Source organism: Bombina bombina, chromosome 1 (assembly GCF_027579735.1).
Source record: "Bombina bombina isolate aBomBom1 chromosome 1, aBomBom1.pri, whole genome shotgun sequence".
Taxonomy (NCBI): domain Eukaryota; kingdom Metazoa; phylum Chordata; class Amphibia; order Anura; family Bombinatoridae; genus Bombina; species Bombina bombina.
Window position 1 is genome coordinate 1,593,864,132 of NC_069499.1, and position 14,588 is coordinate 1,593,878,719.

At 43.9% G+C, this 14,588-nt stretch overlaps 1 protein-coding gene across 1 annotated transcript in view; it reads right to left on the minus strand.

The window, feature by feature from the left end:
* DNAH9 (dynein axonemal heavy chain 9) overlaps positions 1 to 14,588 on the minus strand; it is a 739,144-nt gene that overhangs the window by 428,234 nt on the left and 296,322 nt on the right. The window contains exon 42 of the mRNA XM_053688948.1: positions 10,361 to 10,557. Within this exon, the coding sequence (XP_053544923.1) occupies positions 10,361 to 10,557 (197 nt within the window). The remainder of the gene's footprint in view (positions 1 to 10,360; positions 10,558 to 14,588) is intronic.

The window sequence follows — 14,588 nt, forward strand, 5'->3', positions numbered from 1 at the left end:
ACTAAGCATTGTGAGAGTACCCTGTATTACACACGGTGGGCACCCTCTGTACTAAGCATTGTGAGAGTACCCTGTATTACACACGGTGGGTACTCTCTGTACTATGCATTGTGAGAGTACCCTGTATTACACACGGTGGGTACCCTCTGTACTAAGCATTGTGAGAGTACCCTGTATTACACACAGTGGGTACCCTCTGTACTAAGCAATGTGAGAGTATCCTGTATTACACACAGTGGGTACCCTCTGTACTAAGCATTGTGAGAGTACCCTGTATTACACACGGTGGGTACTCTCTGTACTAAGCATTGTGAGAGTACCCTGTATTACACACGGTGGGTACCCTCTGTACTAAGCATTGTGAGAGTATCCTGTATTACACACGGTGGGTACCCTCTGTACTAAGCATTGTGAGAGTACCCTGTATTACACACGGTGGGCACCCTCTGTACTAAGCATTGTGAGAGTATCCTGTATTACACACGGTGGGTACCCTCTGTACTAAGCAATGTGAGAGTATCCTGTATTACACACGGTGGGTACCCTCTGTACTAAGCAATGTGAGAGTATCCTGTATTACACACGGTGGGTACTCTCTGTACTAAGCATTGTGAGAGTACCCTGTATTACACACGGTGGGTACTCTCTGTACTAAGCATTGTGAGAGTACCCTTGTTACGGTACCAACTGTGTACCAAGGGTTAACCCCAGATGAACAATGTCCTGCATACAGAATCAGCACTTCACAACCTTGATCAGTTTCCCTGCAAACATGAGACCAAGCTCCACATTTCAGGTTTAAAACAGGATAACACTTTATTTGAAGGCAGCATACAGATTTATACAGGTTTTTGACCCCCCCCCCAGATGGGGGTTGAAAGAATGTTGTACATTAGATAAAAGGGAGAAGCGCCCTTGACATGATACAATAGGATTATTTTACTTAAACACTTCAACCACAAAACACTCTTGACTCTTCTTATCACTTTCTCTCTGGAGGTGATCAAACAATAGAATGCTAAGCATTAATTAGATTGTAGCTGGAGCCAGCCACTTGTGGTTAGAAAATAAAGTTAACACTTTCAGTCCTGACCGAAGGGTCTGTCACATAGCTCCCCCCTTGTGGAACACTCCGGCAGACCCGGCTTGACCCTTTTGCGGGTCAACCTGGGGATGACCGGACTAGGAGGTGGTAGGCATGTCAGTTTGCTGGGACAATCCATCTGTATTCCCGTTATGAGAGAGAATCCCTGTCTGTATAAATAAGGGTTCAACCTCTTCAGTGCCCCGACTAGGGCTAAACAGTCCTTCAAAATATCATCGGCTTCTTTACATGGTTTTTGTACCTGCTCTTTATAGGTATCCACAATCCCTTCATACTGACATAGGGTGCCCTTGAGTTGCTGCACCTCCCTATGAGCCAGCGTCAGCTTCTCCTCCAGTGTCACTAAGTTTGTCCTTAATGTTTCATGTTCCACTCTCAAGCTGGTGTTTTCTGCAGTCTGTCGGTGCAGCTTGTCTAGCAGAGATTCCTGTTCTAAACGTGCTTTTTCCTCTGCACTCCTCTTCTCTCCCGCTAGCACTGTTACATGATTATTTAACGTGACCATTTTATCCTCTACGTGACTCTTCTCCTTCATCAGCGCATTGTAACGTGACTCCCACATATCAATAGCGGATAGAGATTTACTGAGCTCAGCGTCCTGGGGCTTAGCAGCAGGGGGGTCAGTCTCTGCTGCACGGATCTGAGCACGGGTAGTCACAGGGTTAACATCAGCGGGACCCATGGGAGCATAGGCAGAAACAAGGGGGACCAAGGTATTTCCAAGGAGAACATCAGCTGGTAAATCCTTCATGACCCCCACATTCACAGGTCTAGCGCCCCCTCCCCAATCCAAATGCACCCTGGCAACAGGTAGGCGGAACACAGTGCCCCCTGCTACCCTCACAGCCACAGTGTCTCCTGTGTGCTGTTTCTCAGACACCAAGTTCTTTCGAAGCAAGGTCATGGTAGCACCAGTATCCCGTAGACCACTGACCTCCTTCCCATTCACTTTAACCAGTTGCCGGTTATTCCGGTGGGCAGCTTGCACAAGGTCTGCCTCATGTAGGATGCCCCAGCATTCTTGCGCCTCTACATAGCGGGCCGCAGGCTGAGGATTACGTGGGATTCCGCTAGCGGGTCTTCTCCAGGACTGTGCTTGGTTCGCTGCGTTTAGGGGACACTCTGGTCTTTTGTGCCCTAGTTGCTTACATCCAAAGCACCGAATCGATTGTGAGTAGCCCCGCGAATTGAACCGGGCTCTCTGAGGGTAGTTCGTGGCCAGAGGCCGTGTGGTATAGCGGTGCGCCGGGGGTTGGTAACTGGCAGCTGCTGGGGTGACTGGGGGTCTGTACTCTACTCTTGCAGGGGGCTTAGTGGTAGCAGTGTCCAGTTTGCGGGCATCCGTATACTCATCTGCCAGGCGAGCAGCTTCATGCAGGGTGGAGGGTTTACGGTCCCGAACCCACTCTCGAACTCCTGCGGGTAACTTGTCGAAGCAATGTTCCAACAGGAATAGCTGCAGCACCTCTTCCCCAGATACGGCTTGGCACCCCGCTATCCAGTGAGCTGCTGTGCGGTGCACCTTACATGCCCACTCAAGGTAGGAATCTCCAGCTAATTTAACAGTGTCTCTGAACCGCCTCCGGTATGCCTCCGGTGTAACCGCATACCTGGAGAGCAGAGCCTCTTTTACAGTATTATAATACCCGACTTCCTCATCTGGAATGGCCCGAAAAGCCTCACTGGCCCGGCCGGATAATTTTCCGGATAATATCATGACCCAGTCCTCTGCGGGTACCTTGTGTAGTGCACATTGCCTCTCAAAATCCGCAAGGTACCCATCAATCTCTCCTTCTGTTTCCAGGAAGTTTTTAAAAGCTGCAAAATTTACTTTTCTCTTTTCCACTGGGTTTGCTGCAGCGCCGCTTTGGCGAAGTAGGTTGGCCTCCACAGCTGCTATGACCCGGTCGATAATTTCTGCAGATGGGTTGGGGCCATAACATGCCAGTCTTATTTTAACCGCCCGATCAAAGCTTGCTTCTGCGGGGGTTCTGTCTGCTATGCTGGGCCCATTGGTTCCTTCTGTCCCTGGTACTCTTTCCATCTTAGTCAGTATTGTAATAATCCCCCTCTTCCTGAGGTTACTGGCTTGTGTAGTTGCTCTTCTGGGCGATAAGGTTCATTCCGTCGCTTGCCACCAATGTTACGGTACCAACTGTGTACCAAGGGTTAACCCCAGATGAACAATGTCCTGCATACAGAATCAGCACTTCACAACCTTGATCAGTTTCCCTGCAAACATGAGACCAAGCTCCACATTTCAGGTTTAAAACAGGATAACACTTTATTTGAAGGCAGCATACAGATTTATACAGGTTTTTGACCCCCCCCCCCAGATGGGGGTTGAAAGAATGTTGTACATTAGATAAAAGGGAGAAGCGCCCTTGACATGATACAATAGGATTATTTTACTTAAACACTTCAACCACAAAACACTCTTGACTCTTCTTATCACTTTCTCTCTGGAGGTGATCAAACAATAGAATGCTAAGCATTAATTAGATTGTAGCTGGAGCCAGCCACTTGTGGTTAGAAAATAAAGTTAACACTTTCAGTCCTGACCGAAGGGTCTGTCACAACCCTGTATTACACACGGTGGGTACCCTCTGTACTAAGCATTGTGAGAGTACCCTGTATTACACACGGTGGGTACCCTCTGTACTAAGCAATGTGAGAGTATCCTGTATTACACACGGTGGGTACCCTCTGTACTAAGCAATGTGAGAGTATCCTGTATTACACACGGTGGGTACCCTCTGTACTAAGCAATGTGAGAGTATCCTGTATTACACACGGTGGGCACCCTCTGTACTAAGCATTGTGAGAGTACCCTGTATTACACACGGTGGGTACTCTCTGTACTAAGCATTGTGAGAGTACCCTGTATTACACACGGTGGGTACTCTCTGTACTAAGCATTGTGAGAGTACCCTGTATTACACACAGTGGGTACCCTCTGTACTAAGCATTGTGAGAGTACCCTGTATTACACACGGTGGGTACCCTCTGTACTAAGCAATGTGAGAGTATCCTGTATTACACACGGTGGGTACCCTCTGTACTAAGCAATTTGAGAGTACCCTGTATTACACACGGTGGGTACCCTCTGTACTAAGCATTGTGAGAGTACCCTGTATTACACACGGTGGGTACCCTCTGTACTAAGCAATGTGAGAGTACCCTGTATTACACACGGTGGGTACCCTCTGTACTAAGCATTGTGAGAGTACCCTGTATTACACACGGTGGGTACCCTCTGTACTAAGCATTGTGAGAGTACCCTGTATTACACAAGGTGGGTACCCTCTGTACTAAGCAATGTGAGAGTATCCTGTATTACACACAGTGGGTACCCTCTGTACTAAGCATTGTGAGAGTACCCTGTATTACACACGGTGGGTACTCTCTGTACTAAGCATTGTGAGAGTACCCTGTATTAAACACAGTGGGTACCCTCTGTACTAAGCATTGTGAGAGTACCCTGTATTACACACGGTGGGTACCCTCTGTACTAAGCAATGTGAGAGTATCCTGTATTACACACGGTGGGCACCCTCTGTACTAAGCATTGTGAGAGTACCCTGTATTACACATGGTGGGTACCCTCTGTACTAAGCATTGTGAGAGTATCCTGTATTACACACAGTGGGTACCCTCTGTACTAAGCATTGTGTGCAGTAATCTGGGCTAAGCAGTGTGTGCAGTAATCTGGGCAAAGTAGTGTGTGCAGTAATCTGGGCAAAGCAGTGTGTGCAGTAATCTGGGCAAAGCAGTGTGTGCAGTAATCTGGGCTAAGCGTTGTGTGCAGTAATCTGGGCAAAGCAGTGTGTGCAGTAATCTGGGCAAAGTAGTGTGTGCAGTAATCTGGGCAAAGCAGTGTGTGCAGTAATCTGGGCAAAGTAGTGTGTGCAGTAATCTGGGCAAAGCAGTGTGTGCAGTAATCTGGGCAAAGTAGTGTGTGCAGTAATCTGGGCAAAGCAGTGTGTGCAGTAATCTGGGCAAAGTAGTGTGTGCAGTAATCTGGGCTAAGCGTTGTGTGCAGTAATCTGGGCAAAGCAGTGTGTGCAGTAATCTGGGCAAAGCGTTGTGTGCAGTAATCTGGGCTAAACATTGTGTGCAGTAATCTGGGCTAAGCGTTGTGTGCAGTAATCTGGGCTAAACATTGTGTGCAGTAATCTGGGCTAAGCGTTGTGTGCAGTAATCTGGGCTAAACATTGTGTGCAGTAATCTGGGCTAAACATTGTGTGCAGTAATCTGGGCTAAACATTGTGTGCAGTAATCTGGGCTAAACATTGTGTGCAGTAATCTGGGCTAAGCGTTGTGTGCAGTAATCTGGGCTAAACATTGTGTGCAGTAATCTGGGCTAAACATTGTGTGCAGTAATCTGGGCTAAACATTGTGTGCAGTAATCTGGGTTTAGCGTTGTGTGCAGTAATCTGGGCTAAACATTGTGTGCAGTAATCTGGGCAAAGCAGTGTGTGCAGTAATCTGGGCAAAACAGTGTGTGCAGTAATCTGGGCAAAGCAGTGTGTGCAGTAATCTGGGCAAAGCGTTGTGTGCAGTAATCTGGGCTAAGCGTTGTGTGCTGTAATCTGGGCTAAACATTGTGTGCAGTAATCTGGGCTAAACATTGTGTGCAGTAATCTGGGCTAAACGTTGTGTGCAGTAATCTGGGCTAAACATTGTGTGCAGTAATCTGGGCTAAGCGTTGTGTGCAGTAATCTGGGCTAAACATTGTGTGCAGTAATCTGGGCTAAGCGTTGTGTGCAGTAATCTGGGCTAAACATTGTGTGCAGTAATCTGGGCTAAGCGTTGTGTGCAGTAATCTGGGCTAAACATTGTGTGCAGTAATCTGGGCTAAACGTTGTGTGCAGTAATCTGGGCTAAACGTTGTCTTCAATAATCTGGGCAAAGCAGTGTGTGTAGTAATCTGGGCTAAACATTATGTGCAGTAATCTGGGCTAAACATTATGTGCAGTAATCTGGGCTAAACATTATGTGCAGTAATCTGGGCTAAACATTGTGTGCAGTAATCTGGACTAAACATTATGTGCAGTAATCTGGACTAAACATTATGTGCAGTAATCTGGGCTAAACATTATGTGCAGTAATCTGGGCTAAACATTGTGTGCAGTAATCTGGACTAAACATTATGTGCAGTAATCTGGGCTAAACATTATGTGCAGTAATCTGGGCTAAACATTATGTGCAGTAATCTGGGCTAAACATTGTGTGCAGTAATCTGGGCTAAGCGTTGTGTGCAGTAATCTGGGCTAAACGTTGTCTTCAATAATCTGGGCAAAGCAGTGTGTGTAGTAATCTGGGCTAAGTATTGTCTGCAGTAATCTGGGCTAAACAGTGTGAGCAGTAATCTGGGCTAAGTATTGTCTGCAGTAATCTGGGCTAAACAGTGTGAGCAGTAATCTGGACTAAACATTATGTGCAGTAATCTGGGCTACACATTATGTGCAGTAATCTGGGCTAAACATTGTGTGCAGTAATCTGGGCTAAACATTGTGTGCAGTAATCTGGGCTAAACATTATGTGCAGTAATCTGGGCTAAACATTGTGTGCAGTAATCTGGGCTAAGCATTGTGTGCAGTAATCTGGGCTAAACATTGTGTGCAGTAATCTGGGCTAAACATTGTGTGCAGTAATCTGGGCTAAACATTATGTGCAGTAATCTGGACTAAACATTATGTGCAGTAATCTGGACTAAACATTATGTGCAGTAATCTGGACTAAACATTATGTGCAGTAATCTGGGCTAAACATTATGTGCAGTAATCTGGGCTAAACATTGTGTGCAGTAATCTGGGCTAAGTATTGTCTGCAGTAATCTGGGCTAAACAGTGTGAGCAGTAATCTGGGCTAAACATTATGTGCAGTAATCTGGACTAAACATTATGTGCAGTAATCTGGGCTAAGCATTGTGTGCAGTAATCTGGGCTAAACATTGTGTGCAGTAATCTGGGCTAAACATTGTGTGCAGTAATCTGGGCTAAACATTGTGTGCAGTAATCTGGGCTAAACATTGTGTGCAGTAATCTGGACTAAACATTATGTGCAGTAATCTGGACTAAACATTATGTGCAGTAATCTGGGCTAAACATTGTGTGCAGTAATCTGGGCTAAACATTGTGTGCAGTAATCTGGGCTAAACATTATGTGCAGTAATCTGGGCTAAACATTGTGTGCAGTAATCTGGGCTAAACATTGTGTGCAGTAATCTGGGCTAAACATTATGTGCAGTAATCTGGACTAAACATTATGTGCAGTAATCTGGACTAAACATTATGTGCAGTAATCTGGGCTAAACATTATGTGCAGTAATCTGGGCTAAACATTGTGTGCAGTAATCTGGGCTAAACATTGTGTGCAGTAATCTGGGCTAAGCATTGTGTGCAGTAATCTGGGCTAAACATTGTGTGCAGTAATCTGGGCTAAACATTGTGTGCAGTAATCTGGGCTAAACATTGTGTGCAGTAATCTGGGCTAAACATTGTGTGCAGTAATCTGGGCTAAACATTGTGTGCAGTAATCTGGGCTAAACATTGTGTGCAGTAATCTGGGCTAAACATTGTGTGCAGTAATCTGGGCTAAACATTGTGTGCAGTAATCTGGGCTAAACATTGTGTGCAGTAATCTGGGCTAAACATTGTGTGCAGTAATCTGGGCTAAACATTGTGTGCAGTAATCTGGGCTAAACATTGTGTGCAGTAATCTGGGCTAAACATTGTGTGCAGTAATCTGGGCTAAACATTGTGTGAGGTAACCTGGGCTAAACATTGTGTGCAGTGATCTGGGCTAAATATTGTGTGCAGTAATCTGGGCTAAACAGTGTGTGCAGTAATCTGGGCTAAACATTGTGTGCAGTAATCTGGGCTAAACATTGTGTGCAGTAATCTGGGCTAAACATTGTGTGCAGTAATCTGGGCTAAACATTGTGTGCAGTAATCTGGGCTAAACATTGTGTGAGGTAACCTGGGCTAAACATTGTGTGCAGTGATCTGGGCTAAACATTGTGTGCAGTAATCTGGGCTAAACATTGTGTGCAGTAATCTGGGCTAAACATTATGTGCATAAATCTGGGCTAAGCATTAAGTGCAGTAATCTGGGCTAAACATTGTGTGCAGTAATCTGGGCTAAACATTGTGTGCAGTCATCTGGGCTAAACATTGTGTGCAGTAACCTGGGCTAAACATTGTGTGAGGTAACCTGGGCTAAACATTGTGTGCAGTGATCTGGGCTAAACATTGTGTGCAGTAATCTGGGCTAAACATTATGTGCATAAATCTGGGCTAAGCATTAAGTGCAGTAATCTGGGCTAAGCATTGTGTGCAGTAATCTGGGCTAAGCATTGTGTGCAGTAATCTGGGCTAAGCATTGTGTGCAGTAATCTGGGCTAAGCATTGTGTGCAGTAATCTGGGCTAAGCATTGTGTGCTGTAATCTGGGCTAAACATTGTGTGCAGTAATCTGGGCTAAGCATTAAGTGCAGTAATCTGGGCTAAACATTGTGTGCAGTAATCTGGGCTAAACATTATGTGCAGTAATCTGGGCTAAGCATTAAGTGCAGTAATCTGGGCTAAGCATTGTGTGCAGTAATCTGGGCTAAGCATTGTGTGCAGTAATCTGGGCTAAGCATTGTGTGCAGTAATCTGGGCTAAGCATTGTGTGCAGTAATCTGGGCTAAGCATTGTGTGCAGTAATCTGGGCTAAGCATTGTGTGCTGTAATCTGGGCTAAACATTGTGTGCAGTAATCTGGGCTAAGCATTAAGTGCAGTAATCTGGGCTAAACATTGTGTGCAGTAATCTGGGCTAAACATTATGTGCAGTAATCTGGGCTAAACATTGTGTGCAGTAATCTGGGCTAAACATTGTGTGCAGTAATCTGGGCTAAACATTGTGTGCAGTAATCTGGGCTAAGCATTGTGTGCAGTAATCTGGGCTAAGCATTGTGTGTAGTAATCTGGGCTAAACATTGTGTGCAGTAATCTGGGCTAAACATTGTGTGAGGTAACCTGGGCTAAACATTGTGTGCAGTGATCTGGGCTAAATATTGTGTGCAGTAATCTGGGCTAAACAGTGTGTGCAGTAATCTGGGCTAAACATTGTGTGCAGTAATCTGGGCTAAACATTGTGTGCAGTAATCTGGGCTAAACATTGTGTGAGGTAACCTGGGCTAAACATTGTGTGCAGTGATCTGGGCTAAACATTGTGTGCAGTAATCTGGGCTAAACATTGTGTGCAGTAATCTGGGCTAAACATTGTGTGAGGTAACCTGGGCTAAACATTGTGTGCAGTGATCTGGGCTAAACATTGTGTGCAGTAATCTGGGCTAAACATTGTGTGCAGTAATCTGGGCTAAACATTATGTGCATAAATCTGGGCTAAGCATTAAGTGCAGTAATCTGGGCTAAACATTGTGTGCAGTCATCTGGGCTAAACATTGTGTGCAGTAACCTGGGCTAAACATTGTGTGAGGTAACCTGGGCTAAATATTGTGTGCAGTGATCTGGGCTAAACATTGTGTGCAGTAATCTGGGCTAAACAGTGTGTGCAGTAATCTGGGCTAAACATTGTGTGCAGTAATCTGGGCTAAACATTGTGTGCAGTGATCTGGGCTAAACATTGTGTGCAGTAATCTGGGCTAAACATTGTGTGCAGTAATCTGGGCTAAACATTATGTGCATAAATCTGGGCTAAGCATTAAGTGCAGTAATCTGGGCTAAGCATTGTGTGCAGTAATCTGGGCTAAGCATTGTGTGCAGTAATCTGGGCTAAGCATTGTGTGCAGTAATCTGGGCTAAGCATTGTGTGCTGTAATCTGGGCTAAACATTGTGTGCAGTAATCTGGGCTAAGCATTAAGTGCAGTAATCTGGGCTAAGCATTGTGTGCAGTAATCTGGGCTAAACAGTGTGTGCAGTAATCTGGGCTAAGCATTGTGTGCAGTAATCTGGGCTAAGCATTGTGTGCAGTAATCTGGGCTAAGCATTGTGTGCAGTAATCTGGGCTAAGCATTGTGTGCAGTAATCTGGGCTAAGCATTGTGTGCAGTAATCTGGGCTAAGCATTGTGTGCAGTAATCTGGGCTAAGCATTGTGTGCAGTAATCTGGGCTAAGCATTGTGTGCAGTAATCTGGGCTAAGCATTAAGTGCAGTAATCTGGGCTAAGCATTAAGTGCAAATATACATTAACTACAATATGGGTATCTGTACCACCAGCCCATCCCTACAAAGTGCCCTTCTTACATGTGACACATGGCATCCTCAAACAGCACCAGGTTCATCACAGCATTCACTTCATTGTGGTTGTCCAGAGCATCCACCAGTATTTTATTTAATGACTCCCACGACTGGACCGGCATGTACTTGGGCTCCCCCACTCCAGCGGCAAAATGGCAAAACATGTTCAGGGTCCGTGTCTGCTCCAGAGTCTCTTCCATATCCTGTTAACACATTGAGGAATCTGTTAGCCATTTTCCACCTGTATCCTGAACAAACATTAACTACTTAGCTGCCAGAAATACCCACAACAGCACCATTCAATAGTTTAGGGGTTAACTTCAACAAGGTGTAGTAAAAAGCCACAAGGTAATTTTAAATGAGAAATGAAGGTCCATCCAATATAAAAAAGATCAGGTTTTATCCCAACAGTATGCCATATAGACGTGTGTTTATGTTTTCAGGGGAATGTTAATATTAATTATTTTTTCACAATAAACAAAAAGGTTCCTTTAATAAATCTGATGCAAATGCTTGGTTAAAAAATCTGATTATTATTATTTTTATTCTTCTTATGATGCTGGCTTGTACTTTATTTAAGCTGCTGCCCTGAAGATGTTCCTCATACAAAATAGCAATGTACAACATTTTATCTTTAAGAAACAAATTGCAAAGTGAGTGAATATAGCAGGAAACGATTCATCTGAAATGAATTTGTGTCCATGTGCAATATCCCAGGAACGCATGCATATCTGCTTGTGTCTTTACCAGATATCTTGGAAGGTTACTCCATATATCTGCTACCATTTCTGGAGGTCATTTATTGGAAAATTAATTCTGTGGCTTTTATGCTTAAAATGTAGTTTGTGACGTTTCCTTGTCTTTTCAGTAATAGTTCCATAACACACAAGGCAGCAGTGGCGTCACTAGGGTTGGTGTCACCCGGTGCGGTAAGTCATGGTGTCACCCCCCCAGAAAGCAGACACACACAAAAACACAGGCAAACACACATACAAACACTCAGACACACTTAAAAACATACTGAGATGCACACACAAACACTCGGAAACACACTCAGACACACACACAAAAACACTGACACACAAAAACTCAGACACACACATACAAAATATGTAAACTGCACTGCATTAATTATGAAGCTCATGCTCCCTGGCTCAGCAGAACATCAAATGAAAGATAAACAGAGCACTCAAAAATAAATCACTGAAGAAAAGGTTTAGGCGCACAAACTATGAAAATTCTGCTCTCTGACTCTGTTCCAAGTCTGTCAGTGCACAGCCCTGGGCCGCATGTCACTGAGCAGTGAGCACAGATAGGCAGGCAGGTTTAGGCTAGCAGCGCAACTTTGCAAGCCCCACGGCACACCCACAACATTCATAGTGAAATTGGGAAGGGGAGGAGCAAAGTACAAACAAGCAAAAGCAGCCAGGAAAACTATTTGTTGAAATTGCAGTACTGGCTCAAGGGGCAAAAAAATTGTGTGGCTACAACTTCCCCAGTCCCACTAATGTTCACAAATGCCAGCCTCTAATAAAATAATCTATGCATCTCAACATTGTATCACCCGGGTGGAGGGTGTCACCCGGGTGCGGCCCCCCCCCCCCCCCCCCGCCCCCCCTAGTGATGCCACTGCAAGGCAGTTCATCACCTCTCTCCTATCTCTCCTCCTAACATATTAAGGCTGAGAACTCTTGTGATAAATGTAAATGTGAGTCTGCACGTGGAGCAGAACATTTATAGCATCTTAATGGTTGCAGTTTATGCTAAAATCAGGAACGGACGCAGTGAGGGGAACTATCAGATGTTATTATGTGCAGATCTAACGTACAATGATGTGCAGGGATTTCATGCAGCTGTTCAGAAGACAACTCTTAAAAACTCAGTGCCAGGGACCAGCAGCAAATAGACATAGAAATGGTCCCGGGAGCAAATAACTTCTACAGTAACCTGACAGCAATGCACATGCTAACCAGTTTTTAAATGTCCCCTGACCCCTCACAGTCGCACAAAACAAACACACAGGAAGAGAAGAGGCCTCTGATTTCTTCTGTCTAATGAAATCAATCTAAATAATGCCCTTGTTTTGTTATGTCTTTAACTCCTCAAAAGGTTAAACATGTGGTGCAGCAGATGATTATACAGTCAGTGACTGGAGCATACTTATATATGCCTGATTCTCATTGGCTCACCAGCTAGAGTAGAACAAGAGCCTAACTTAGTCTATGAGGCAGATTTATCAAATGGTTAATATCTAATGAGGCACAGCCTGCAATTGCAGAGGTCCAGACCACTTCTTCCTAAGCTCTCTGCCGCCTCTCAGGTAGTTAAAATCAGATCTAACCTGTGTGATTGACAAGCCATACTCTCGTGCAATTGGTTATGTGACAGCAGCATTGCACAAGCAGCTGCTCATGCAATGATAAATATGGGTAGTGAATTTGTGATCCTAGGCAGGCAGATGCGTCTGGAGAATGGTAAATCTGCCCCTATGTATTAAGTTCCATGGGCTAAACACAACAGAAGACGATAGGCTTATGCCAGTTTTCCTGTGAAATATTTGCTCAGCAATCATTAATTCTCATTCACCTAGATTACGAGGTTTGAGCGCTATAGAGAAATTAACAAACGCAACAAAAGTTACATTATTTAATTTCCTATAGCACTGCCATTTCAAGTTTTCAAACATATGCCTTTTGCGTGCGATATAATTGCGTTGAGCTCCATACCGCACACAACCAGAGCGCTGCCGAGACGTGCTCGTGCACGATTTTTCCATAGACATCAATGGGGAGAGCCGGCAAAAAAAAAAACTAACACCTGCGATCGCAGAAACAAAAGTTCCGTAACGCAGCCACATTGATGTGTATAGGGAAATAAAAATACTGTTTAAACCTAACACCCTAATATAAACCCTACGTCTAAACACCCCTAATCTGCTGCACCCAACATCGCCAACGCTTGCCTACAGTTATTAACCCCTAATATGTCGCTCCCGATATCGCCGCTACCTAAATAAAATTATTAACCCCTAATTTGCCGCTCCCGATATCGCTGCCACAATACTACATTTATTAACCCCTAAACCGCCAGCCCCCCACATTACAACAAGCTAAATTAAACTATATTAACCCTTAAACCTAACCCTAACCCTAACACCCCCTAACTTTAACATAATAAAAATATAGCTAAATTAAATTTACAATTATTAACTAAATAAACCTATTAACCCCTAAACCGCCAGCCCCCCACATCGCAACAAGCTAAATGAAACTATATTAACCCCTAAAGCTAAGCCCCCTAACTTTAACATAATTAAATTAGATCTAAATTAAATTTACAATTATTAACTAAATAATTCCTATATAAAACTAAATACATACATAAAACCTAACGTTCCTTACACTAAAACCTACCATTACAAAAAATAAAAATAAAAACTACCATTACAATTTTTTTTTTAAAACCTATAATTACAAAAAAAAACGAAATTATCCAAAAAAATATAGATTAATCCTATTCTAATACCCTAAAAAAAACACCCACCCCAAAATAAAAACCCTACTCTAGAATAAACTGCCAAGGGCCCTTAAAATGTCCTTTTGTAGGGCATTGCCTTAAGTTAAACAGCTCTTTTGCTACAAAAAAAATACAAACACCCCCTAACACTCTACAAACCCCCACCCCCCCAAACTACCAGGGGCCCTTAAAAGGGCTTTTTGTAGGGCATTGCCCTAAGTTAAACAGCTCTTTTGCTACAAAAAAATACCCCCTAAAAAATACATTACACAAAATAACAAATTATCAAAAATAAAAAAAAATATTCCTATTCTAATACCCATAAAAAAAAACACCCCAAAATAAAAAACCTAATCTAGAATAAACTACCAATGGCCCTTAAAAGGTCCATTTGTAGGGCACTGCCCTAAAGATAACAGCTCTTTTAGTGAAAACAAATTACAAAGACCCACTAACATTACAAACCATCCCCCCCAAACCCACAAAATAAAAAACAATCTAAAATACCTAAGCTACCAATTGCCCTGGGCATTTAGCTCTTTTACTATCCAGACCCTAAACACACAAAAAAAGAAAGAAAAACACCCAAAAAAACCTAACACTAACCCCCGACGATCCACTTACAGTTGTTGAAGTCCCGCTTAAAGGATCTTCATCTGGCCGGCGAAGTCATCATCCATGCGGCAAGAAGTCTTCATCCAGGTGGCCTCTTCGATCT